At 45.4% G+C, this 26,662-nt stretch overlaps 1 protein-coding gene across 1 annotated transcript in view; it reads left to right on the top strand.

Annotated features, from left to right (window-relative positions):
* Positions 1 to 14,390: 14,390 nt before the first annotated feature.
* USP13 (ubiquitin specific peptidase 13) overlaps positions 14,391 to 26,662 on the top strand; it is a 141,037-nt gene continuing 128,765 nt past the window's right edge. Inside the window, exon 1 of the mRNA XM_066240834.1 lies at positions 14,391 to 14,669. Within this exon, the coding sequence (XP_066096931.1) occupies positions 14,502 to 14,669 (168 nt within the window). The 5' untranslated portion in view covers positions 14,391 to 14,501. The remainder of the gene's footprint in view (positions 14,670 to 26,662) is intronic.

Below are 26,662 nucleotides of genomic sequence, written 5' to 3'. Positions count from 1 at the left end.
TTGCTTTCTCATATGTGCCTTGACCGTGGGGCTACAGCAGACCGAGTAACCCTTTGCTCTAGCCAGAGACCTTGGGTCCAAGCTGGTGCGCTTTGCTCAAACCAGATGAGTCTGCACTCAAGTTGGGGACCTCGGGGTCTCGAACCTGGGTCCTCCTCATCCCAGTCCAACTCTCTATCCACTGCGCCACCGCCTGGTCAGGCTCTCCTTACATCTTGATGTCTTGATGTCTAGAATGTCATAACTGCAACAGCTGCAAAGTTGGAAAGTTTACTTTTCCACATGAGCACATTATCCAATTTTTTTTTCTAAGAGAGAAGGGCAGCTGGATTGTGAAAATCCATTAGCATTCTTTTTAAAGTAACACTCTGAAAAACAACATTTTTTTGGAGCAACTTCTGTATGTTAAAGCACAGCTTAGGTCTGGGGATATGAAGATGTATTATGATGGTCTCTGCTCTTAAGTGACCTGCAATCTAGTTAGGAAGACAGAGTGACTAAAAGATGTTAAAAATACACTTTAGTATCTGAAGAGCACTACAGGTAGTAAGTGTATGAGGCAGACTTTCTGGAAAATGTGGGGCAAGTAGGATTTAGAAAGGTTGAATGGATAAGAAAAAATATTGCAACTGAAGTTTCTCATGACAAAAAGCATAAAAGTATGAATGTCCATGAAGTGATCAGTCAATATCAAGTAGACTGATTTGACTAGCAATACGTATGGAGGTTCTCCAAAGTAACTTACAGTTAGTCTCTTTGAGAGGGAGGAAGGGGTCATATTTTTGAATAATGATAGAAATAATAAGAATGTTAGCATGTTCCAGAAATTCTGGAACTTCATCTGAAGTGTTTTACAAACATTGCATATCTTTGGAACAATTCTGCAAGATGAGTATAGTATTTATTAAGTTAGTAGTTGTGGTCTGATCAGCATCCCTCCTCTGCAGAATGGTCCCTTCCCAATCACAGACGTGGACACATTCAGAGACTCAACCATCTCTCCTAAAAATCCAGATCTTGAGTAGAGACACAAATGGATGGAATAAAATTATGTTGCGTGACTGGTGGCAGCTTCTGGAAAGAAGGTCAATGTGTGGCTGCTATGGTGATCCTTGGAGCTTCAGCCTATTCTTAGTGTTAGGAGTCATCCATTGCTCTTCCAAGACACCCTTTCTTATTGCTTATGTCGGTCAGAGCTAGTCTCTGTTGTTTACAACAGAAACACTCTAACCTCTCCGTATCAGAGAACATGTTGCAAGCAGCAGATCCTCAGGGATATGAGGGGTTTGCAATAGCTTTTCAGTTAAAATCGGTTAACAGGCAATTAGACTTATACTCAGATTTCAAGATAGAAAACAGCAGATTTTGGTATTTAGTGGTGAAATAGATCAATCAAGCGAGCATTTGTGTTGTTTGAGACTGTGTGCCCAGAGCCATAAAAGTCTAGGGAAAGGTGGCTGCCCTAGGCCTAGGCAAAGGGAAACTTCAGGACTCTGCTTGAAAAGACACTGGATAATTTGGTGCAAAGAATAGACATTCTCAAATCTTTAAAGTCTTCAAGGAGGCCCTGGCCGTTTGGCTCAGTGGTAGAGCGTCGGCCTGGCGTGCAGAAGTCCCGGGTTCGATTCCCGGCCAGGGCACACAGGAGAAGCGCCCATCTGCTTCTCCACCTCTCCCCCTCTCCTTCCTCTCTGTCTCTCTCTTCCCTTCCTGCAGTCAAGGCTCCATTGGAGCAAAGTTGGTCAGGGCGCTGGGGATGGCTCCTTGGCCTCTGCCCCAGGCACTGGAGTGGCTCTAGTCGCAACAGAGTGACGCCCTGGAGGGGCAGAGCATCGCCCCCTGGTGGGCGTGCTGGTGGATTTCCGGTCGGGCGCATGAGGGAGTCTGTCTGACTGTCTCTCCCCGTTTCCAGCTTCAGAAAAATACAAAAAAAAAAAGAAAGAAAAGTCTTCAAGGAATAAGATAGAGTGAATCTCAAATATATATATATATATATATATATATATATATATAGTTTTTAAATGAGAGGAGAGATAGAGAGATAGACTCCCACATGTGCCCTGATTAGGATCCACTGGGCAACCCCCATCTGGGGCTGATGCTCAAATCAGCTGAGCTATCCTCAGTGCCTGAATCGATGCTTGGACCAATCAAGCAACTAGTGAGAGGGGAAAAAAGAGAGAAAGGGAGAATGGTGGGGGGAAGTAACAGATGGTTGCTTCTCATGTGTGCCCTGACTTGGGATTGAACCCAGGATGTCTGCATGCCAGGCTGACACTCTATTCACTGAGTCAACTGGCTAGGGCCAAATCTCAAAGTATTTGTTGTGACCATGTATTGGGTAAACACGTGTTTCTTTTAGGTTTTCTCGCTTGTATTGGGGCAGCGTCCCTTGTATATAGCCTATGGAAGGCTGTGGGTGCTTGCTTTCAGGGCAGCAGATTGCAAATTGTGATCTGCTGTGGGGAGGGGCAATTGTTTGCTATTGTTTGCCAGAGAAGGGGTATTTCCACCCAGCGGGTTTTGCTGGGGAATGCTGAGCGGCCTGTGAGTCTGGAAGGGGAGTCCGGAGGAGTCTGAGTTGTGGAATTGGAGACCGAGTTGGGGCTTGGGAACCCTGATTTCTGCCTGGCCTGTTTGGCTGGGGACTGCTGAGACTGGTGGGGTCTCGAGATGGGAAAAAGGAAAGCGGTTTTCCCTGTCTGTTTGCTCATCTGCCTTTATGAGACTTTATTAGATGGAATGGCCCATCATTTTCTGGCCCACAGATCCTTTACCATCTGCCTGAATCCAATGGGAACCTGCATGGCCACGACAGCAGTGGCCACTGGCCCTACACCATGATAATATAATCACTTCCTTCTTGCAGCTGTAGAATGATATTCTTAAAGATCTAATCCTACTGCTGAGAAGGCCATCTCACTTTTACGTTCAACTTATGGCACAAATGAGAAAAGAGTAGGGTTGAAACAAGGATCTTAGCATAAATAACTCTATTTTAGCTTCTGACTGCCATCTTGAACTCTAAATAACCCCAAAATTTGTTTTTCTTAAGAACCCCTACCCCTGGTCTCAGAGCAGGTTTTTCAAGACTGCTAATGTGTTCAGAGTCATTAAGCCCCAGGATGTTCCTATAGATGAACTTTGCAAAAGGTCAGCAAAATGAATGAGCTTGTTTTTCTGCTTTTGTACCATGTTTTGCTAGTCGCCCTCTCCTTCTCCTACCCCAACTAGGATGTAGATTTTCTTTTTAAAAACTCATCCCTGACTGTGTTCAGGGCCTGGAGTTCTTTGGGACACGAGTCCACCCATGGTCACCAGCTTCTGTAATAAAGACTCCTAATTCGACAATTCCCACTGTGGCAGATTCTGTTTCCTTTTCGCCGAATTGGGATATAACAGGGTCCCTATAACTGAAATAGAGAAATCTAGGAGCATGTAGGGGACTTGGAGAACCCCAGGTTCTGAAACCCTCCTGAACTTCTTCCACACTCTTTCTTTCTCTAAGGAACCCATGGTCTCTTTCAGAAGCAAATTAGCATTTCCTGTATGGTCTAACCCTTCAGAAAGTGGAAATGTTTTCTACTGATAATCAGTTTCACTGGTAGTTCAATGTGGTTTCCAAGAGTAAATTGCAGAATCAGAGTTCAGCAATTAGACTCAAAGTTGTCACTGGAGTCAGCAAATTGTACAAAGTGTGGCAATGTCCGTGGAAGTGGATTTTGAGGATGTTTGCCCAAGGATGGCAAAATGCAAGTTTGGATCAGGTCGAATTATTCAACTTGAATTTACTCTGTAGACATTCTTCATTAGCGTGTACATGTTCTTAATGTGTTGTCCTGCACAAACCTGGACCGAATGCTGGCTCCAGATAGGTATGACAAAAGGCTAGAAGTGCCTGGTACAGCAGAGAGAAAGAAACTCATGAGGCAGGAACGCGGGATTTGATTGATCAAATGTCTCCAGTGGGGCCCAGAATATTTTAAAGGTGATTTACTAATTGTTCCAACTGGCTCTGAATGCTGCTGACATGAGTTGCCTAGGAAGTGGGCTTTCTAATCCTTGTGGGGCTGAGAGGAGTCCCAGGTGGACACTGGTGTGTGGCAGTAATTCACGGGCAGACGCAAAGCCAGTATGGTTATGGTATGAGGCAGTTGCCGAAATGTGATTCACAGATAACTCTGGCTACAGTTGATCATGGAGTTCCCAAGAGTGTAAGCAATGCACATTCCCTGGAGATATCATACCCTGTCCTCCCCAGCTCCAAATGTAGCAAGCAGAGGACTGACTCAAGCTACCACACTAGATAGTGACAGAGACGGGAGTTACCTGGCACTTCTACAGCTCCTTGATTGGGGTGGAGGCTTGACTAGGAAGGGTGCTACAGTATTATTAAACTTGGACACTGTGAGCCTTCCTCCTGGCTTCCCCTGCAGTCACTCCTCTAGTAACTGTGCCCTGGAAAATGGAAAGTAGCCCAACCTTTTAGAGACTATCGACACTGACTCTGATGAAAGTGTCAGCCTGTTGGCATGTCACTCCTGTCTGCCAGAGCACAGGCTTATTGGGAGCAGATGCTCTATGGGCTTCTGCGGAGGCAGAGTAATGCTGGTTGATGCCCCAGGCGCAGAAGAAAATATTGGGCCCCTTATATTAGAAAAAAGTATAAAGTTGGGATTTTGAAGGGCCCTTCAGAAGTTGGGGCCCAGGGTGCATGCCCCATGTGCCCGCTGTTAAATCTGCCTCTGGGCTTCTGCCCCTTGCTCACTTCATGGTAGGCCCAGGGGGACCCCCAAGCTCACCTTGTGTATAGTACTCCAGTTCCTGAAAGTATTATTGGAAAAAAGATAACCTTAGCCAACTGTAGCCAACTGTTGAATATCCATATTGGCACCCTGACCTCTGGTTAGAAGGACCAAGGGGGATAACACCAGTGTCCTCTCTCCCTAACAAACGTCTGTATATGAAACAAGGCTGCACTTGAGTGAAACTGAAGGAGTTTGAGGAAGCATCCCAGACCAGAGAGACACAGACTGGGTGGTTCCTATCATACTTCCATTCTTTTCCTCATCAATTCTCCATCAGACTGGAGAATGATGGTGGACTGTGATGAAGTTTGGTGGTGATATCAGTCTGGTTGAAGTTCTAGAGATGATCTCCTTACTAATGAAATTAATACATCTCCCAGCGTTTGGTTGGCAACTACTGATCTGGTGAAAGCATTTTCTCTATTCAGATAAACAGGTTTGCCATGACCTGGAGGAAAAGAAGCCCATGTCTAAGCTCAGAGTCAGTTCTTGGACTCTGGATCATAACACATAGACTGTAGGGATCTTGACCAGTGGTTGGCAAACGTTTTCTGTAAAGGACCAGATAGTAAACATCTGGCCCACGTGGTTTCTGTTGCAATTACTCTACCTGGCAGTTGTAATGCCAAAGCAGCCACACACAACGTGTGAGTGGATGAGGGAGACTGGGATCCGACACAACTCTACAAAGCAGGCTGTAGGCTGGATCTGGTCCTTGGGCTGCAGTTTGCCTACTGCTGATCTTGACCTTCAACATTTTTTTTTGACCTTCAACATTTTAAAGACATGGTAGTCTTTATGGTGATAACTGGTGACAATGTGCAGACAGGAACTGGGGAGCAGGAAGTGGCAAGTGCCCTGTGACAGAATGTGGGAGATACAGTCTGAGGAAGTACAGGGGCTTGCTATTCCAGTGAAATTCCGGGCTGGAGTGGGGAGTTCAATAATATGAAAAGTGAAGGCCAAATTCTTCATCTTGAATTTCTTATTATTAAGAATGAGGCACAATATTTGGTGACTTTCTTTGGATTATGAAGCCAATCTGCATCATATTTAGCTAACTTGCTTTATCCATTTACTAGGAAACCTGAAAGGCAGCTTGTGGCCCCATGGTTAATTAACAAAAATATGTTCACACCAGGCTTTTCTGCATGTAAGCAGAGGACGTGTCTTCCGGTGTGTGCATAGAGATGTTGGTGGGTCTGAATAGGGATGGTGTCAGATTGATCTGAAAGGCAATCTCTCTACCTACCTCTGTGAGTAATTTGTGAGTCAGGCTTCTGGAAGGACTGTGGTGAGCATTACACACTTGAAACCAAAGGTGAACAGAGATCTCAGATTTGCTCTTAAGATGAATAACAACTTACTTCATCTTGATCTTAAGAGCTGTTCAAGGAATTTGCTCGTTCCAATGTGAACCTATCTTCAAGTTCAGCTGATTATCTATAAGCCTAACAGCAGAAAGCTGCTTATAAGTGGTGAAAGGGACAAGCAGGTAAGGAAGAGGATGGGTGAAAAAAAACCCAAAAAACCACTGATATAATCAGTGGTAGTATAAAAGTTAATACATCCTTATACTCAAAGGTGGATTTAATGGTGTGTACACTGGGGGCATGCCCTGGGCCCCGACTTCTGAAAGACCTTGCAAAGCCCCAACTTTATACTTCTTTCTAATGACAAGAGATCCAATATTTTCTTCTGCGCCCAGGGCCTCAAATGACCTTAATCCACCTCTGCCTATACTCAATGCAAAAGATTTAGATAACAGAAATAAAATTCTTTTTTCACCCAGAGATAACACCATAACACATGACCTATCACAATCTAATCTTTTTTTCCTGTGCTATGACTATGTGTATGTGTGTATATATATTTAAACAAAATAATAGTATATAAGCTCACTTATAACTTGGTCTTGAAGTTTGCAGTATAGTGATCACTTTTCCATGTCAATAAATATTTTTATATGACATGACTTTGAATGATTATACACAATTTTACTCAAACAAAAAATGTCTGAAATTTCTTAGTCAATGACCTATTGTTTTACATTTACTAATCAGTGTTTCTTGCAGGCACTACCCACTAGTATAGAAAACTTTATGGCTATGCCTCCACAATAAGCTGTTACCACATATGACTTTACAGGATCACTGTACATTTTTGGAGCACATCTGAGGTCAAGTTATTCCATTAATTGAAATAATTATGCCTGGCCTGTGGTGGTGCAGTGGATAAAGCATCAACCTGGAATGCTGAGGTCACAGGTTTGAAACCCTGGGCTTGCCCGGTCAAGGCACATACAACAAGCAACCAATGAACAACTAAAGTGGAGCAACTATGAGTGATACTTCTCACTCTCCCCCCCTTCTCTCTGTAAAATCAAGAAATAAAATCTTTAAGAAAAAAAGAAATAATTATGATATCTCGTTTCTCTGTAGATTTCTCCAATTCTCCTTTTTATGGCATTAGACACGCCTGACCAGGCGGTGGCTCAGTGGATAGAGTGTCGGCCTGGGACACAGAGGACCCAGGTTTGAAACCCCGAGTACCTGGCTTGAGCACAGGCTCACCAGTTTGAGCATAGGGTCCCTGGCTTGAGCGAGGCATTTGTCATAGCAACTAAAATTCAGGTCATGTTTTAATGTAACCTCTGTCAGTTCTGGGAACAACATTTGTGCAGCAATAATTTTTACCTAAAAGGTACAAAGTTGACTGCAAAACATATCTACTATAATGAATGTCACTAATGTGAGTCATTCATTTGGTAGGTAATTTTTGAGTACCTAAAATAAACAGGGCAGTACCTTTCTGGACAAACAATATTATATAAACACTGAGCTTCCATAATGTGCAAGGATACTAAGAAATATAACTTCTTTTAAAGGATTTGCTTTCTGCCTGACCTGTGGATACAGTGGATAAATTGACGACCTGGAACGCTGAGGTTGCCGGTTCAAAACCCTGGACTTGCCTGGTCAGGGCACATATGGGAGTTGATGCTTCCTGCTCCTCCCCCCCCCCCCTCTCTTCCTCTCTCCTCTCTAAAATGAATAAATAAAATCTTTAAAAAAAATAAAGAATTTGCTTTCTGTACAGAGAGACAAGATATGGAGCCAAGATTAATTAAATAGCAGTACAAAAGATGTCAGAAAGTAGTGTCCCTGAAGGGTGCAGCAGGCAGTAGGGGCTGTCCTTTAAAGTATCAACCCCTTAGGGTTGGAGCAATCAGAAAACGCTCCATGGAAAAAATACTAAGTCTCTTTTACTTTTTTACTTTTTTTGTGTGGCAGAGAGAGAGAGACAGACAAAGAGAGGGACAGACAGGCAGACAGGAAGGGAGAGAGCTGAGAAGCATCAATTATTCATTGCGGCACCTTAGTTGTTCCTTGATTACTTTCTCATATGTGTTTTGATGAGGGAGGGCTACAGCAGAGCGAGTGACCCCTTGCTCAAGCCAGCCACCTTTGGGCCTTTGGGCTCAAGCCAGCAACCATGGGGTCATGTCTATGATCCCATGCTCAAGCTAGTGAGCCCTGCTCAAGCTGTGACCTCATGGTTTCAAACCTGGGTCCTCTGCGTCCCAGTCTCATGCTCTATCCACCATGCCACCACCTGGTCTGGCAGCAAAACAAACAAACAAAAAGCAAAAAGAAAACACTAAGTCTTTAAAGGATTGAGTATATAGAAATCAGAGGGGAGAGCTTTCTGCTATGGTTAGGAAACAGAGGTGGATTTAACTTCTGAAGGGCCCTGCAAAACCTTAACTTTATATTTTTTTCTTTCTTTTTTTTTTTTTTTTCATTTTTCTGAAGCTGGAAACAGGGAGAGACAGTCAGACAGACTCCCGCATGCGCCCGACCGGGATCCACCCGGCACGCCCACCAGGGGCGAAGCTCTGCCCACCAGGGGGCGATGCTCTGCCCATCCTGGGCGTCGCCATGTTGCGACCAGAGCCACTCTAGCGCCTGGGGCAGAGGCCACAGAGCCATCCCCAGCGCCCGGGCCATCTTTGCTCCAATGGAGCCTCAGCTGTGGGAGGGGAAGAGAGAGACAGAGAGGAAAGCGCGGCGGAGGGGTGGAGAAGCAAATGGGCGCTTCTCCTGTGTGCCCTGGCCGGGAATCGAACCCGGGTCCTCCGCACGCTAGGCCGATGCTCTACCGCTGAGCCACCGGCCAGGGCTATATTTTTTTCTAATGACACCAAGTTTGGTTTCATATGTGCAATTTTAACATTAATAGTACATAATATTTTTTATTTATTTAAAAATATGGTTAACATGTATTTTTATTTTCCCTGCCTCTCTCTTTTTTTTAAGGGGCCCAATATTTTCTTCTGTGCCAGGGGCCTCAATTGACCTTAATCCACCCCTGTTAGGAAAGGTTAGGAGACAAGAACATTTATCCTTGGGGGACAGTAAAGTGAGCTCACGGAAAGTGCAGGATTGCTAGAGGAGTGAGGTCCTTGAATGTCAGGCTAATGGAGTTTGGGCTCCCCTTGAACATCATGGGAGCAGGGAAGCTTTTGAGCAGTAGAGTGACATGGTGGTCTGAACACCTTGGTGTGACAAAAGTCAGTTCCTAGTCTAAAGTCCTTTGAAATCTCTTTGGTAAGACTTTGAATTTATGTTGGAAGTTAAAATTGTTTGACCAGCATCGCTTTATTCCTGCGTTTTGACTAAGATCTACATGTAGAAACCAGCTCCATAATAAGAGTCCAGATATAAATTCATATGTAGAATTTGTAAAATTAAGTTAAATAGTTCTAGTAATTGAACTAGAATTTTTTCCCTGAAAAAGCACTATTAAGACATTCTCTGAATTGAGTGAAGTTTCTCTTAACTTTTTTGTCTTTGGTACATTTTTATATTATGAAACAAATGTAACATTGTTGAAGATATTTTGAAAGCAGAAACAAAATCTTATAATCAAATTTAAATATAATTAAATTTTACATCTTTCTAATCTTGTCCAAGTGCATGGTTTTTTTCACTCAGTTATAATAATATTGTATAAGTATTATAAATATGTTAAGCTAACATGCTACAATGTATTAAAGCAATCATTTAAAAGTTTTGTTTAAACATTTTTTTTGTTTGTTTTGAGAGAGAGATGAGAAGCATCAACTCTTAGTTGAGGCACCTTAGTTGTTCATTGATTGCTTCTCATATGTGTCTTAACTGGGGGAATCCAGCCAAGCCAGTGACCCCTTGCTCAAGCCAGCGACCTTGGGCTTCAAGCCAGCAACTTTTTGGCTCAAGCCAGCGACCACAGGGTTTCAAAGCTGGGTCCTCAGTGTCCCAGGTTGATGTTCTATGTTCTGTGCCACTACCTGGTCAGGCTGTTTAAATGTCTTTGAATGGATATACACAATTTAATTATTTCTCCATGTTTAGATGGTTTCCATTTTTCCTTTTTTGATTAGAATTTTCCATCAGGTGTTGCACTGGCCTTCTGGTGTGCAGAGTTGGGAATTCAGGTATGTTAAGATCTCTTGGGTCCTTGAGAGGTTGTAGGTGGGTCCCTCAGTGACTAGGAGCCCAGACCAGTAGCCTCAGGCTGCAAGAAGTATCCCTGACTTATTACTTCAGTGGACTGTACAAATATTCTCATTTCTTTTTTTCTTTTTCTTTTTTTTTGCATTTTTCTGAAGCTGGAAACAGGGAGAGACAGTCAGACAGACTCCCGCATGCGCCTCACCGGGATCCACCTGGCACGCCCACCATGGGACCACGCTCTGCCCACCAGGGGGCGATGCTCTGCCCATCGTGGGCGTTGCCATGTTGCGACCAGAGCCACTCTAGCGCCTGAGGCAGAGACCACAGAGTCATCCCCAGCGCCCGGGCCATCTTTGCTCCAATGGAGCCTTGGCTGCAGGAAGGGAAGAGAGAGACAGAGAGGAAGGCGCGGCGGAGGGGTGGAGAAGCAAATGGGCACTTCTCCTGTGTGCCCTGGCTGGGAACCTGCGACCTCAGCATTTCCAGGTCAACGCTTTATCCACTGCGCCACCACAGGTCAGACTATTCTTTTTTTTTTTTTAGAGAGGAAAGAGAAAGAGAGAAAGGGGGGAGGAGCAGGAAGCATCAACTCCCATATGTGCCTTGACCGGACAAGTCCAGGTTTTCGAACTGGCAACCTCAGCATTTCCAGGTCGACGTTTTATCCACTGTCCCACCACGGGTCAGGCCTATTTATTCATTTTTAGAGAGAGAAGAGACAGAGAGAGAAGGGAGAAGGAGCAGGAAGCATCAACTTCCCTAAGTGCATTGAATAAGCAAGCCCAGGAATTCGAACCAGCAACCTCAGTGTTCTAAGTCAGCACTTTATCCACTGTGCCACCACAGGTCAGGCTTGCACTTGGTTTTTATCATCTAGTAATATTATTTGGAGATTGTTCTGTTGTAAGGTACCAAAAGCTGAAAATTGATATTAATATTCTGGGAGGAAAGGTCAGGCTTTCCTGTCCCATCCTTCCTTTAGGGAGGGGAGGGAGAAGAATGTAGAAGTTTCTGGCTTGCAAGAACAATGGGTCATTCGGTTTTAAATCTAAAATAAAGGTTAACTGAGAAAGTCTCTTTCAATAGGAGGCAGCATTTACATACCACCATGCATTGATTGTAGTTCCTCCCCCTTCCTGGAATTTTGATAGTAAAATATTTCTAGGCTAGTGAAAGAAGATGAACCCTGGAAGATTTGTAAATATCTTTGTGTTACTTTGAAAGTCTTAAAGTTTCTGTGTATCCTCTAAACCAGGGGTCGGGAACCTTTTTGGCTGAGAGAGCCATGAACGCCACATATTTTATTTTATTTTTTATTTTATTTATTTATTTATTTTTTTAAAGCTGGAAACGGGGAGAGACAGTCAGACAGACTCCCACATGCGCCCTTCCGGGATCCACCCGGCACGCCCACCAGGGGCAATGCTCTGCCCACCAGGGGGCGATGCTTTGCCCCTCCGGGGGCGTCGCTCTGCCGAGACCAGAGCCACTCTAGCGCCTGGGGCAGAGGCCAAGGAGCCATCCCCAGCGCCCGGGCCATCCTTGCTCCAATGGAGCCTTGGCTGCGGGAGGGGAAGAGAGAGACAGAGAGGAAGGAAGGGGGGGGTGGAGAAGCAAATGGGCGCTTCTCCTATGTGCCCTGGCCGGGAATCGAACCCGGGTCCCCCACATGCCAGGCCAACGCTCTACCGCTGTGCCAACTGGCCAGGGCCGAACGCCACATATTTTAAAATGTAATTCTGTGAGAGCCATACAATGACCCGTGTACCTTACACATTATCCAACAAAAATTTGGTGTTGTCCCGGAGGACAGCTCTGATTGGCTCCAGTCACCCGCAACCATGAACACGAGCGGTAGGAAATGAATGGATTGTAATACAGGAGAATGTTTTATATTTTTAATGTTATTATTTTTTTAATTAAAAATTTGTCTGCGAGCCAGATGGAGCCATCAAAAGAGCCACATCTGGCTTGCAAGCCATAGGTTCCCGACCCCTGCTTTAAACAAATGTTTCCAGCCTATACCATGATGTCATACTTTCCCGTGCAAGGGTGTGATCAAGGGTATATAAGCAGCCCTTGAACTATTTTTGGGACTGCACGATTTGGGCCTGATGCCCTGTGTCAGCCATATGCGGCTGGCATATTAATAAATCTCCTCCTCTAATAAAACTCTTCAAAATTTATCTGGACTTGGTGTCTCTACGTGAACTCGATGAAATGAGGTATGGTGCCTTTCAGAATCTGGGAAGCGGTACTTTATAACAGTTCCACATCAGCATACACAGATCTCTTCATTCTTTTCAATGGTACTATATTTTAACCACTTCCTATAGATGGATCTTTAGGCTGTGCTCAGTTTTTTGTATCATAAACTATAACGATCCTTACACAGTGTGAATTCATCTGTAGCATAGATGTCTAGACGAGAATTTCTGGGGAAAACAGTATAATATATGCATATAAAATTGTGATTGGGGTTGTTAATTTCCTTCAAAGAGGTTTACCATTTTTATTCCCTCCAACCATGTTTACCATGGTCTATTTCCAAAACCAGGGCCAACTCAATATATTTTTATCAGTCTGAAGGGTAAAAAAATGGTGTCTCAATTTAATTTGTATTTAATCTAAAAATCTTTAAAAATATAAGCTTGGTACGTTTTTGAGTCAAGTTTTTCTCTGTAATTGGACAAGCAAACTTTGTCCATGAATCTGAAGCAGACACAGATACTACCAGAGGGTGATAAGATGGTGAGAATAAATAAAAAGCAAAACCTCCTTGAGAGTGTCTGCTCAATGATGGGGATAGGAATAGGGTTTAATTTTTTCCTTCTGTTTCCAGCAGGCTGCATTAGGAAGTTGTGCGTTATGGGAATGTGTTGAGTGTTTGAGGTTTGCTTGAGGGAAATTTAGAAGAGCAAGGCAAGAAGAGGGCTTGTCTGTCCACTTCACCTCAAGTCTCAGGTCTCTCTCCTTTCAGCCTAGCAGAACCAGCAAATCTGCAGAATCAGGGAGAATAGTAGAGAAATAATGGAAGAGAAAAAAAGAGTTTAAGAACAATTTGACCTGGGAGAGGCATTTTGATTCACTATTTCTTGCTATTTAAGCGTTTCAAGTACCGGCAGGAATTACAGTGTACCCCGCCCTTTACGTCTGGTGTAGAATGGTAACCTCGATGGAACCGAACCTGTGTTTTAATTTATTTTTATTTTTATAAAATGGAGTATACTGCGAGGTGTGCTCTGTTCGCAAATCCCTCCTCCCACCCCCAACCAACTTTATTCAACCAACTCTATTTATTTTGAGAAACTAGACATGCAAGACAGAAATATATCTATATGTCCGCACATAAGATTCCAAAATCAGGCAACTGAATGTTGGACAGCGAGACCTCGTATCACTCTGAAGACAGTACAAAGATAGAGAAAAATATAATGCCTCCCCTGCCCGAATAAAATCTGGACCCCCCCTCCCCCACACGTAAGAAAAATCTGTATTATTGCAAAAATATATCTTTACTAGATTGTATTCTTTTTTAATGAGCTTTAGATGTTAGGTGAGGAACAAGCCTGAGTGAGGTTAACACCGAAGTGCAAATCGCAAATTTAGATGTGGGCCTGACGTTTGGGTCCAGATTTGTACAGGGAGTCCCATCTCTACCCATCAGGGGTAATTCCCCATACTATCTTGCTATTTTAAAAGCAAGCTGTTCTTAAAACCCCACTCCTGCTTCGGAGTTGCTCACTCGCAACCTAACAATTTAGGGTATAAATCCCAGTGGCGGTGCGGAGCCGCAGGCCGCCAGCGGCGTGGGCGCGAAGCGCCCCTCGCACGCCCCGGTAGCGGAGCCGACGCCTGGGGCTCGCCTGCCGCCACCGCCGCCGCCGGGTGGCCAGCCGGCCGGCCCAGGGCCCCTCTCCAGCGCCCCCTCCCCGGCGCGCTGCAGCGGGCGCTCCCCAGCGCTCCGCCTGCCGCTGCAGCTGGGGCCGCGATTTGCCATTGGATTAAAAATAGCAGCGTCTCCCCTCCCTGCCCCGCCCCGCCTGCGGGCCCCAGACCCCAGAGCTCTCCCCCGCCCCGCGGCCCGCTCCTCCCCGCGCCCCGCTCGCGCCGTAGTTCGCTCCGCCCGCCGCCACCGCCGCCGCCGCAGCGGCAGTCCCAGCACTTCGGCTCGGCTTGGGTTCGCGCCGCGGCCATGCAGCGCCGGGGCGCCCTGTTGGGCATGCCGGGGGCCAGCGGCAGCAGGAAGATGGCTGCAGGGGACATCGGCGAGCTCCTGGTGCCCCACATGCCCACGATCCGCGTGCCCAGGTCCGGGGACCGGGTCTACAAGACCGAATGCGCCTTCTCCTACGACTCGCCGGTGAGTGAGGCTCGGCTGCGCTCCGGCTGCCTCGGGGGAGGGTCGCGGAGCCGGCAGCCTGGGGCGGCTGCGGGCCGGGAACTCGGCCGCACGTGTAGCGGGAGGAGAAGATGCGCAGTGGCGGACGGGGACCTCCTCCTCCCGGCGGCGGAGTTGGCTCCGGGCGACTGCAGTTCGGCAACACTTAGTGTCTGCTGCGTACTCGGCGCTGCCTGCGGCCGAAGGTGGGTTGCCCGGGGCTTTGCTCTGCCATGCGGACAGGGCCTCAATTCCCACCTTCCTGCCCACAGCTCAGGCACCGTTTGAAGGGTCGAATGGAAGAGGTCTCAGATCAGAACTCCCAGGTTGCAGAGGGTTTGCGTTCTCCCCGGGGCGAGAGCCGAGGGTGCTAGGTGGACGGGGTTAGTCCCCGCCGGCACCTACAGTCTTTCTCTTAGACTGTTGACTTGGCCCAGGGAGTCCCACTCCTGGACCGCCCGAATTTCCTTTCTGAGCTGTGCCTCCTTCACTTTCCATTTCTCCCCACACATTTTCTTTCCTGTTGTAACAATGTCAGAAGAAAGCTTCTGGTGCTTATACTCGGGCAGCAGAACTAGGGGGTCTCCTGGATTATTATGGTTTACTTAAACCACTCTTCCGCCTTTAAGTGAGTCACTTGGACTGAAATGCACTGGTATAAATTATTAAAAGTTCAATCTCAAGTCGTGACCTCGGTGACTGGAAGAAATTAAGACTGATGAACCTTGCCTCCACCCAGCGCATTCATGGTGATTTTCACTGGGTTGTATGTGTATGTGTGAGAAGGAAAAGGAGTGCGAATGTCCCTTTCAGGAGTCAAATTGGGCTTCAAAGTGACTCAGCTGTCTGGCGTTTATCATGTCTTTCTGAGGACCAGGTTATTTTTATCCGCCCACTTTAGATCTCATGTGTCACCCGGCAGATCTCAATGCAACCGGGAGGTGCATGGATGGAAAAACTGAAGCTAGTTTCACAATAGTCTTAACAAATTTTATTCATACTATGTAGAGGATTGTGGGAGGGGGAAAAAGCAACCCAATGAGTGTCAAAATTCCCAAGTATCCTTTATTATCTTGTGGATTATTTGGCTAATTTCAAAGCATTTTTGTTTGGTATACAGTGGAGCACCAGAATTAGTATTCTCTTTGTGACATTTAGTTTTTCTTTTATGCTAATTCCAGATTATTTGGGGGATAAAAATCTTGCTTATTTGTTTGATACTTATTTTTCCTTTCAGGTGTATGTAGAGTGGAATGAAGTGGTTTTATTTAATACCCAGCATATTGTGATCACTATTTAAAGGGACTCTTAGCAATGGCATTAAATTCTATTATTCACAAAGTATTTGAAAATTCCATTTTTGGATTTTGTGTCCAGTGTTGGGCAGGTTCCCACTAACAGCTCCTCAGGGTGCAGAGGGATGATGGTCTTCTCTTAAGCAACTGACAAATTGTGAGCTCCAGGAAGAAAAAGGGGGCCAAGTCTTTTAGGAGAGTACAGCATGTCAAGTGGGTCAAACTACTTTTTCTATGTTTGGTCTGGATTTATCTTTAAAAAATTTTTTTTAATACAAATTTTTATTGGAAATATTTACGTCGTTATATAGTGTATAGCCAGTGTGAAAAGCTGATGATTTTAATTCACTTCCATAAAAAGTTATTGGTAGCTTACTATTCTAGAAGCATCTTGTCCATTTTAAAATGATGATTTCATTCATGTCATATTAGTTCCTTGGAGAAGACTGGACTTATTTACAAGACTGATGAATCACTATATTTCATTATCTGTTTCAGGGAGGAAGAGAAAGAAGTTTTATAATACATTTTATTAAAGCACAGTGCATGATAATACGAGATCTTTTCCTAGGGTACTTAACACTTCATCATGAATTTAACGAGGCTTCTTGAGCACCTGCCATGTGCCAACCCATACAGGCATGGCTGTAAAGTTCACTGGTGCCAAACACAGTTAGAAGCTTATCCACAAGTGCTATGGGACTGTGGTAGAGAAGAGACCAAAGCTGTTTGAGTGAAAAAAATAGTTATCCTCCTTGCTTTAGGCACTTTTGAAAAAGGTCATAGATAGAGATGGATAGAAATAAAGGAGAGCAACAGTCCAAGCAAGGTAAATCACATGTGTAAACATAAAGTGTGAATATTATTTTCTTATTTCCTTATATAAGAAGTGAGTGAGAACCAGGTAGGGAGTAGAAGATGGGGTCCTTGAATACCTGGAACAGGATCTTGATTCTACACCTGTAGTCAGTTGTGGGAAGCTACTGAAAGTTGTGTGATTTAAAGTGTGAGAGGAGCCTGACCTGTGGTGGCACAGTGGATAAAGTGTCGACCTGGGACACTGAGGTCGCTGGTTCAAAACACTGGGCTTGCCCGGTCAAGGCACATATGGAGTTGATGCTTCCTGCTCCCCCACCCCTTTTTTCTCTCTCTTTAAAAATGAATTTTAAAAAAGTGTGAGAGAAGGATTGAATTGGTAAATTTTTATTATGTATCTTTCACATCTGAGGGATGGTGTGACCACCTTTGCTGTGCTTCACCTTTCCCCTTGGTTGGTGTGTTGAGTGGGATGGCACAACTCATACCAGTGTCCCTGTCCTTCCTTTTTTCTCTCACCTTCTCAGGCTTAGCACACAGCAGGTGCTCAGTAACAATTCCCCTGGGATGAGTGAGAATTTGTTTTTCCATCTGCCAGTTTGGTTTCATCCTGGGCCCACTTTGCCACCTTGACTGATGGGTTCACCTCTCTGTGACTTGTTTTTTAAAAAAAAAATTTGATTGATTCTAGAGTAGTGGTTCTCAACCTGTGGGTCGTTCGACCCCCACTGGGGTCGCAACCCACAGGTTGAGAACCACCGTTCTAGAGAGAGAAAGGGGGAGAGAAGAGTGAGAACGAGAGAGAAAGGGGGGGGGGGAAACATCGATTTGTTGTTCCATTTATTTATGCATTCATTGGTTGATTCTTGTATGTGCTTGGACTGGGGATTGAACCTACAGCCTTGGCATATGGGCATGATGCTCTGACCAAACCAACTGAGCTACCCAGCCAGGGCACTTGGCTCATTTTGCAAGATCTGTAATGTGACCTTTCTGGAGAGTGAGGGCATCTTGTGTCCATAGTAGCCTGCCCAGCATCTGATGTATATACCAGGAACTCAATGAATGTCTAGGAAATGTATGCATTACATGTGGTTACAGGTTCTGAAACTGTCAAGGCCACAACATGTGAGACACTTTGAAAAAGGAATCATGTGAGGTTATGTAGAGTGTGGTGACTTTATTGATTGTGGGGGACAGATGTGATAGAGAGAGGGAGAGTCTTAGCTCTGTCACCCAGTTATGTAACTTCTATGTGCCTCAGTTTCTCCATATGTAAAATGAGGTCAATAATAGGATCTATCTTGCCTGACTGTTGGTAGCACAGTGGATAGTGTTGATCTGGGATGCTGAGATCCCAGGTTCGAAACCCTGAGATAGCTGCTTTGAGTGTGGGCTTGCTGGCGTGAGCATGGGATTATGGACATGATCCTGTGGTTGATGGCTTGAAGCCCAGGGTCACTGACTTAATCAATGGGTCACTGGCTCAGCTTGAGCCCCCCTACCTTGTCCCTGGTCAAGGCTTATTTGAGAAGGAATCAATGAATAACCAAACTGAAGCAACTGTGAGTTGTTGCTTCTTTCTCTACTTCCTTTCTCTCTCTTTCCCCCTTCCTGTCTCTCCTAAAAAATTAAATAAAAAGAAATAATAGCACATGAGGTTGTTTTGTGGGTTAAATAAATTAATATGTTAAGTGTGCCTGGCCAGTTGGCAATCATTGTAGAAAGAAAAAAAATACCTGATAGAGTCCATCATGGTTGAGCCTGAGTGGTTGTCAGGGGCTGTGCAGAAAGTTTAGTGTGGTGAAGTGAGGAAATCGGTTCACACGTCTGCTCACACATCTGCAAGGACCACCATGTACCATCTACACCCATTCCCTTGTGCTGTTGGGCCCCTGCTTCACCACAATGCACTTTCCCCCGTCTACCCTCTGTGTCCAGGTTGCCAGCTCCATGCAGGCCAGACTCTGTGTGTTTAACGTGTTGAGATTCATTTCCTTTTCCATGACCACCTTCCCCTCTTGATCATCTTTCTGGCTCTTCCTCACCTTTCCCTTTCTACTTCTGACTTCATCCTTTCCTCTGAAGCCTCCGTTATTACTTAGAGTCTATGTCATACACCAGAGCAGTTAGTTATAGTCTGTTTTCATAGTTCACTGTTATTTTTATTTTCTTTTACCCATTTAACTGATAGTTTTAAAACATCAAGTAGGTGTGAAGCCTCGTAGCAAGCATTAGGTACGGGAGGAGCCGGGCCTTTCGTGTGCTTACATGCTCCCTCCCCACCTGTCTGGGTGGAGAGCTTATCTTATGTCTGGTCTTAGCTGAGGTCAACTGGAAGGTCGAGGCCAGCTTAGACTCAGGCAGTTTATTTTGGATAGGTATCCAGGGAACGGAGGTGGAAGAACATCCATGGGAACAATGACAAAGGGAATGAAGGAAAGCCAACCCAAGAGTGAGTGATGGAGCCGCCTACCACTGGGCCACTGATGCTTGATCGTGCGCGGACTTGAACTATTGAGTATACCTCTGCATCATGCACCTCAGACATGGAAGAGGGGAGTTTTATCTTCTGGCTCCCATTGGTCAGGGGTGCTCCAGGGGTGAAATGCCCTCACTCTCTCAGGTTTGAATGTGTGATGGAGAGGCTGAGAAGGGCGAGACCCTGGTGCAGGGAGACTAAGACGACAGGCCACACCTGCCGAGGCAAGCAGCTTTACACACCAAAAAGGTGGCTTGGGAGGATGTGAGACCAGCATAATCAATGTCCCCACACCTCTTCCCTCCCAGCATCAGTCAGCACTATTTGGTAAAAAGGAGCTTTTCTCCCATTCTTCAAAGCTCTGAGATGTTACTGTTGATTCTCTGCTTTCCTGGTAGTCTTTGCCCAGCTCTGGTGGATGGACAGATGGACGGGGCATCATGGGAGTGGCTGCTTTAGATAACTACTGGGAAAGGCTTGGAGGTCATCCGCTTGTAGGAAAACTTCGTATCAGGGGCTCAGTAAATCCTTCTGTGATACTGTGTCTTTATAATAAGGAATGTACATTTGGTCTTTGTTCTTGGCACAGATCTCTTAAAACTCTTGGGATTTCCTCAGCGATAAGAGCCATGAAAGTGTTATTTGTTGTTTATAACATCCCCCTTTCAGCCATACCTGGTAACCACCCTTTTATTTTCTGTCTATTCTAGGCTCTTCATGTAAGTGGTATCACACAGTATTTGACCTTTTGTGTCTGGTTTGTTTTGTTTAGCATATCTTCAGGGTTCATCCATGTTGTAGTATGCATTAGAATATTTATTTATTTATTTATTTATGAGGGGAAACTGAGACAGACTCCCAGCAGCACCCTGACCAGGACCCACCTGGTGGGGGCAGATGCTAGAATTAATCGAGCTATTTTTAGTGCCTCAAGCCAGTGATGCTTGGACCAACCAATCCACTGGCTACAGGAGGGGAAGAGGGAGAGAAGGGGAAGTATGTGGGGGAGAGTAGCAGATGGTCGCTTCTCTTGTGTGCCCTGAATGGGATCAAACCATGGACGTCCATACATGGGCTGACATTTAATCCACTGAGCCATCCGACCAAGGCCAGAATTTTCTTTATTTTTAAGGCTGAGTAGTATTCCACTGTATGTGTGTACCACATTTTTTTATGCATTTCTCTGTTGATGGACATTTGGGTTGTTTCCACCATTTGGCGGTTGTGAGTAAAGCTGCTGTGATCATTGGTGTGTAATATCTGTTTGAGTCCCCATAGAATCTGCTTTTTATTATTGCGCTATGCATGCTACCTTCCAGGGAGTGAGACTTGCCATCATAGTGCTTACTTGGAGGAGAGTAATTTAATTTAGGATCTATGTGGAAAAAGTCATGATCCTAATGGATAAACAGAAACTGATATAAGATAGTAAAGCAAAATTTAGGAAGTACAGATGGTTTTTTCTTTGAAGATGTAAACCTAAACGAAGTTGAGTTAGTTTCACATATCAAAAGTCCCTGCCCAAAGCAGCTAACTAAAAAGTGGTTTTATGGCAATGATTCTCAAGCTCTTTGGCTCTTTTCTACTCCTGAGTTTTGGACCCCAAAGAGCTATTATATGGTTTCTATTTATAGTTACCATATTAGAAATTAAGACAGAAATATTTAAAACAGCTTCCATTTCCTTAGCTATTTGAATGGTGATGTCATTAGATGCCATGAAGGCTGAAAAATTCCATTGTATGCTCACGAGAGAAAGGGAGTGAAAAAAACAAAGAAATTTGTGTTGCGAAAACAGCTTGACCTTGCAGATTACTTGAAGGATCTTGGGGGCATTACAGGGTTCCCAGGTCATACTTTGAAAACCAGAGTGCTAGAGTTTAGGCAAGAAATGTACAATAACTGGCTCTTCCCTTGGCATACCCCTCCTGCACTGTGGCCTCCCTGGGTTCATGTTTCCACATGTGTAGTGACTGAGGAATTGGTTGTTATCTTAGCTCAACCTGAAATGTCATATGTCTCATATATTTTTTGAAGCAAATTAAAATGTAGAAATTTGACTCCTTTTGAAAAAATTTGCAACTACTCAGACGGAGTTGTTGGCTCTCCCAGAGGTGAGACTTTATCCTGTTGCCTGGGAGCTTTCCTTAGTGTGACCTGGCTGCGCTGTTTCTGTGGGGAACCGTGAGCATCACACTGTTTTTGCTTCGACCACTGGTCACCTGTTGCCTGGGGAGTGGACGCCTGTGTGCCAGTGCTCCGGGAGCTGAGTGGGAGAAGTGGATGGAGACGGTCTCAGCATCTGGATGTGGGCACTGGCTGGTGTTGTCTCTGGTTCTCCATCCTGTCTCTACGGAGACGGTCTCAGCATCTGGATGTGGGCACTGGCTGGTGTTGTCTCTGGTTCTCCATACTGTCTCTGCGGAGGCGGTCTCAGCATCTGGATGTGGGCACTGGCTGGTGTCTCTGGTTCTCCATCCTGTCTCTACGGAGACGGTCTCAGCATCTGGATGTGGGCACTGGCTGGTGTTGTCTCTGGTTCTCCATCCTGTCTCTACGGAGACGGTCTCAGCATCTGGATGTGGGCACTGGCTGGTGTCTCTGGTTCTCCATACTGTCTCTGCGGAGACGGTCTCAGCATCTGGATGTGGGCACTGGCTGGTGTTGTCTCTGGTTCTCCATACTGTCTCTACGGAGGCGGTCTCAGCATCTGGATGTGGGCACTGGCTGGTGTCTCTGGTTCTCCATCCTGTCTCTACGGAGACGGTCTCAGCATCTGGATGTGGGCACTGGCTGGTGTTGTCTCTGGTTCTCCATACTGTCTCTACGGAGGCGGTCTCAGCATCTGGATGTGGGCACTGGCTGGTGTCTCTGGTTCTCCATCCTGTCTCTACGGAGACGGTCTCAGCATCTGGATGTGGGCACTGGCTGGTGTTGTCTCTGGTTCTCCATACTGTCTCTACGGAGACGGTCTCAGCATCTGGATGTGGGCACTGGCTGGTGTTGTCTCTGGTTCTCCATACTGTCTCTACGGAGGCGGTCTCAGCATCTGGATGTGGGCACTGGCTGGTGTCTCTGGTTCTCCATCCTGTCTCTACGGAGACGGTCTCAGCATCTGGATGTGGGCACTGGCTGGTGTTGTCTCTGGTTCTCCATACTGTCTCTACGGAGACGGTCTCAGCATCTGGATGTGGGCACTGGCTGGTGTTGTCTCTGGTTCTCCATACTGTCTCTGCGGAGACGGTCTCAGCATCTGGATGTGGGCACTGGCTGGTGTTGTCTCTGGTTCTCCATCCTGCCCCTGCTTTCCTATGGGGTTTCCTATGTGTTTTCTTATGTTGCAGGAGCTGGGAACATGGGCACCTTTGACAGCAGGATTTTGATTTTTGAATCTACCAGTGGGAGATTCAGAAGGAGAAGAGAAGAAGCTACGATTGCTACTGCAGTTCTGGCACGTGGCAGATGCGGGGTTTTCCTAGTTCTTGTGGGACTCAAAGTCTAGTCGTGGGGAGGCTGAGATCATCAGCAGCTTTTTGCGCTGCTTGTGCATCTTAATTTCCTGCACACGGTGGTGGTTTCTCTGACCTTGACTCACACAGCTCCTCCCAGGATTTGTAAGCCTCCAGTTCCCCGTATTACATCCCTTCTTGCCTGAAACACCTGGACTAGTTTGTATTTTCTGACTAAATCTGTACTGATGCACATGTAATCACCTACACCTCTAAGTCCCTGTGCAGTCAGGACGGAACTCCTATTCTTAACTGAGGCCATTGTCCTACAAACCTACGTTCTGTGTTTCTACCTGCTTTAGAACAGACCCCCAGTGATTTGCTTGGAGTGGGATAGGCTTTGGGGCTCTGGCTGCTACCTAGATAGATTTCCAACCCTTCCTTCTTATTTTTGTCCTTGTTTTACCCCAACTTCCAGAGTTACTGGGGGCTGCCAGTTCTGGAGTCTTTTGGAAATTCTGGGGTGTAAGTCGGATTTCATCTTAGCTTCCCCTGCTCCAGGCTTAGGGTTTAGCTTTGTCCATCTGTCTGTGTCCTGTTAGCACTTACTCCTCTGCAGTCCAGGCTCCAGGTCCAGGTCTTTGTATGTGTATGTGTGACTGAGACAGAGAGAGGGATAGATAGGGACAGACAGACAAGAATGGAGAGAGATGAGAAGCATCAATTATTAGTTTTTTGTTGCAACACCTTAGTTGTTCATTGATTGCTTTCTCATATGTGCCTTGACTGCGGGGCTACAGCAGAGTGAGTGACCCCTAGGCTCAAGTCAGTAACCTTGAGCTTCAAGCCAGTGATCTTTGGGCTCAAGCCAGCGACCATGGGGTCCTGTCTATGATCCCATGCTCAAGCCAGTGACCCTGTGCTCAAGCTGGTGACCTTGGGGTTTCGAACCTGGGTCCTCTGCATCCTAGTTCGATGCTCTATTCACTGCATCACCACCTGGTCAGGCTTATGTACCATAATGTTTTTAAGGTTCTCATGTTGTAGTATGTGTTGGAATTTGCTACCCTTTTATTTTAATTAATTTTTTTACAGAGAAAGAGCAAGAGTCAGAGAGAGCGATGGACAGACAGGAATGCAGAGAGATGAGAAGCATCAATCATCAGTTTTTCATTGTGGCACTTTAGTTGTTCATTGATTGCTTTCTCATATGTGCTTTGACCATGGGGCTACAGCAGACTGAGTAACCCCTTGCTCGAGCCAGCGACCTTGGGTCCAAGCTGGTGAGCTTTGCTCAAACCAGATGAGCCTGCGCTCAAGCTGGCGACCTCGGGGTCTCGAACCTGGGTCCTCCACATCCCCGTCCGACAATCTATCCACTGCGCCATCGCCTGGTTGGGCATTTTGCTTCCCTTTTAAAGCAGAATAATATTCCATTATATATGTGTACCACATTTTGTTTCCTCCTTCATCTATTGATGGACACTTGGGTTGCTTTTGCCTTTTGGCTATTGTGAAAAATGCTGTTGTGAACCTGGTGTACCTCCATCTCTTTTATGTCATATCTCACTAGTGCCCAGGTCTGTCCTCCTCTGTCCTCCACTGCCAGGGTACAAGCCCTCATCACTTCTTGCCTGCACTCTTGCAGAAGCCTCTTCATTGACCACCTTGCCTCCCTTCCTGTCTGTCACATTGTACTCTCAGTTGTTTTTCTGAAACACGTGTCTTATCCTATTATTTCCCTGTCTAGAAGTTTTCAACGGCACCATTCAGACTTTTCTAACATAACACATCTTGATCCAACTTTCCCAGCCAGTGTTGTCACTTAGCACCTGCCGTCTGGTTACGTTCCATTTGGCACAGAGGCTGCTGTGTTCCTCACAGGCTCTATGCTCAGCCTGGAGTTCCTGCTCCCACGCCCTCAGCCCCTTGTGCCCCCGCAGGAGAACCCTACCAGTCCTTATACTGTGAACTCCCTTCTCACTCCCCAGCAGAGCTGGACATTCATTCTCCTGAGCTTTCAAAGCACGTTGTCCATAGTCGTCATGGTCAGGATACTGATTGCTGTAGATGTGGAATGGCTGAGGTCTTTGAGATTAAAAAGGAAAAGAGAGGACTGAAAAGTCTGCCATTTGTAAAACTATGTCTAGTAGGCTGCATCTTTTCTCTTTTCCTAGTTTAAAAAAATCATCACCATGTATTTTGGCATAAAAAGCCAATATTGTGTTCTTTATTTTATGTTTTCTGACAAGTCATAAACTTGACTCTTGAGAAGGCAGGAAAAGGGGTCTTGGGAACACGCTGAGTGTTTTGTGTGTTGTGATGCTAGGTGCCCCAGGGGGTCTTGGTAGATGTGATTACACATGGTGTCCCTCAGGCAGGTGACAAGAAGGCTGGTCTCTGTGCATGTAGCCCAAGCACGTTCAGTATTATGAGTGATCAGTCAAGGACTCCCCTTGTCCCATGCGCAGGGAAGATGAGAACAACAGCTCCTATTTTTAGGGTTAGAACAGCAGGACAATGCAGTCATGACAAGAATTTAATGACTCTGGACAGGCCACCAGATTAGACATGTTGCTTGAGGTGCACAGTATATGCTTCCTGTGATAATATTGAAAATAAAAAAAAAAAAAAAAAAAAAAAAAAAAAGAAAATAAAACATTTTGTTTTTTATATATTGGAAAATGTTAATGCTTATTTAAAGCCTACTATATGTATACCCGGCACTGCGCTAGGTGCTGTGGGGGAAGGGATGGTGTGAGTACTTAGGAAGGAGACCAAGGACCACAGGGAGAATAATATGACATGGATCTTTCTTTCATTTGGAGTGTAAGCACCAATTTTGAGTATATTAAGAGTCAAACACTGTACTAGGAACTTTTATATATATTGTCTCATATAATTACAGTAATAATTGGTTTATAAATGATAATTAGTATTGCTGCCCTGTTTTATAGATGAGAAAACTGAGAGTCAGAGGTTAGGTACGTAGCTGTTCAAGAACGTGTTCTAAGACTGGTATGTGGCAGAGATGGGACTTAGGCTTGATGTGTCATGGGGTTAGACCCTGAAGCACATTTAGATATTAAAGTTTTAAACAGTGCGGCTGTTCTAGAAGTGGAATGAGAAATAGTTGGTTGGGAGGTGGGGAGATTGAATAGGAATTCAACTAGGAAGGAATCTCTGGTAATATTATACAGGGTGTGCTTTCAACCGGATGATGACAGTGAGGAATACAAGTGGTTGGGTGTAGGAATAAACTCAATAGAAATTTCCATAAACAGTATGGTCCAACTTGGTGATAGAATATGCAGTGGTGAAGGAGTGGGAGGAGTTAAAGATGACTTCACACTTTGTAGCTTGAGGGAGAGTGAATCAGGATGTAAATGAAGAAGGTGAGATGGTCAAATGCAAGTGGGCAAGTCCTGCATGCCCACTGGGAAAACGGGCCTGGGATGGAGCTCAGCGGTCAGGTTCTGACGGCGAGGCAGGCTGGTGAATGGCCCTTCCTTTTGAAAGTCCCCAGGGCCCCTCCTCTTTGCTCCTGGGACCTTTTCCCCTAAGTTGTAGAGGAAGCAGTGACTGGCACGTGCCTCTTGCCATCCTATTGATTGGCTCAATTCTAGAGAAACTCGGGAGCCTGTGGAAGCATTTTTTTCTAGGAGCTAGAAATTTGAACAGAAAATCATGTTGCACATATACTTCTAAATATTTATTTATTTATTTATTTATTTATTTATTTATTTATTTATTTCAGAGACAGCGCGAGAACCAGAGAGAGGAATAGATAGGGACAGACAGACAGGAACGGAGAGAGATGAGAAGCATCAATCATCAGTTTTTCGTTGCGACACCTTAGTTGTTCATTGATTGCTTTCTCATATGTGCCTTGACCGTGGGCCTTCAGCAAACTGTGTAACCCCTTGCTGGAGTC

This window comes from Saccopteryx bilineata, chromosome 8, assembly GCF_036850765.1.
Source record: "Saccopteryx bilineata isolate mSacBil1 chromosome 8, mSacBil1_pri_phased_curated, whole genome shotgun sequence".
In the NCBI taxonomy this organism is placed as follows: Eukaryota; Metazoa; Chordata; class Mammalia; order Chiroptera; family Emballonuridae; genus Saccopteryx; species Saccopteryx bilineata.
This window is presented reverse-complemented; position numbering and strand designations above follow the sequence as displayed.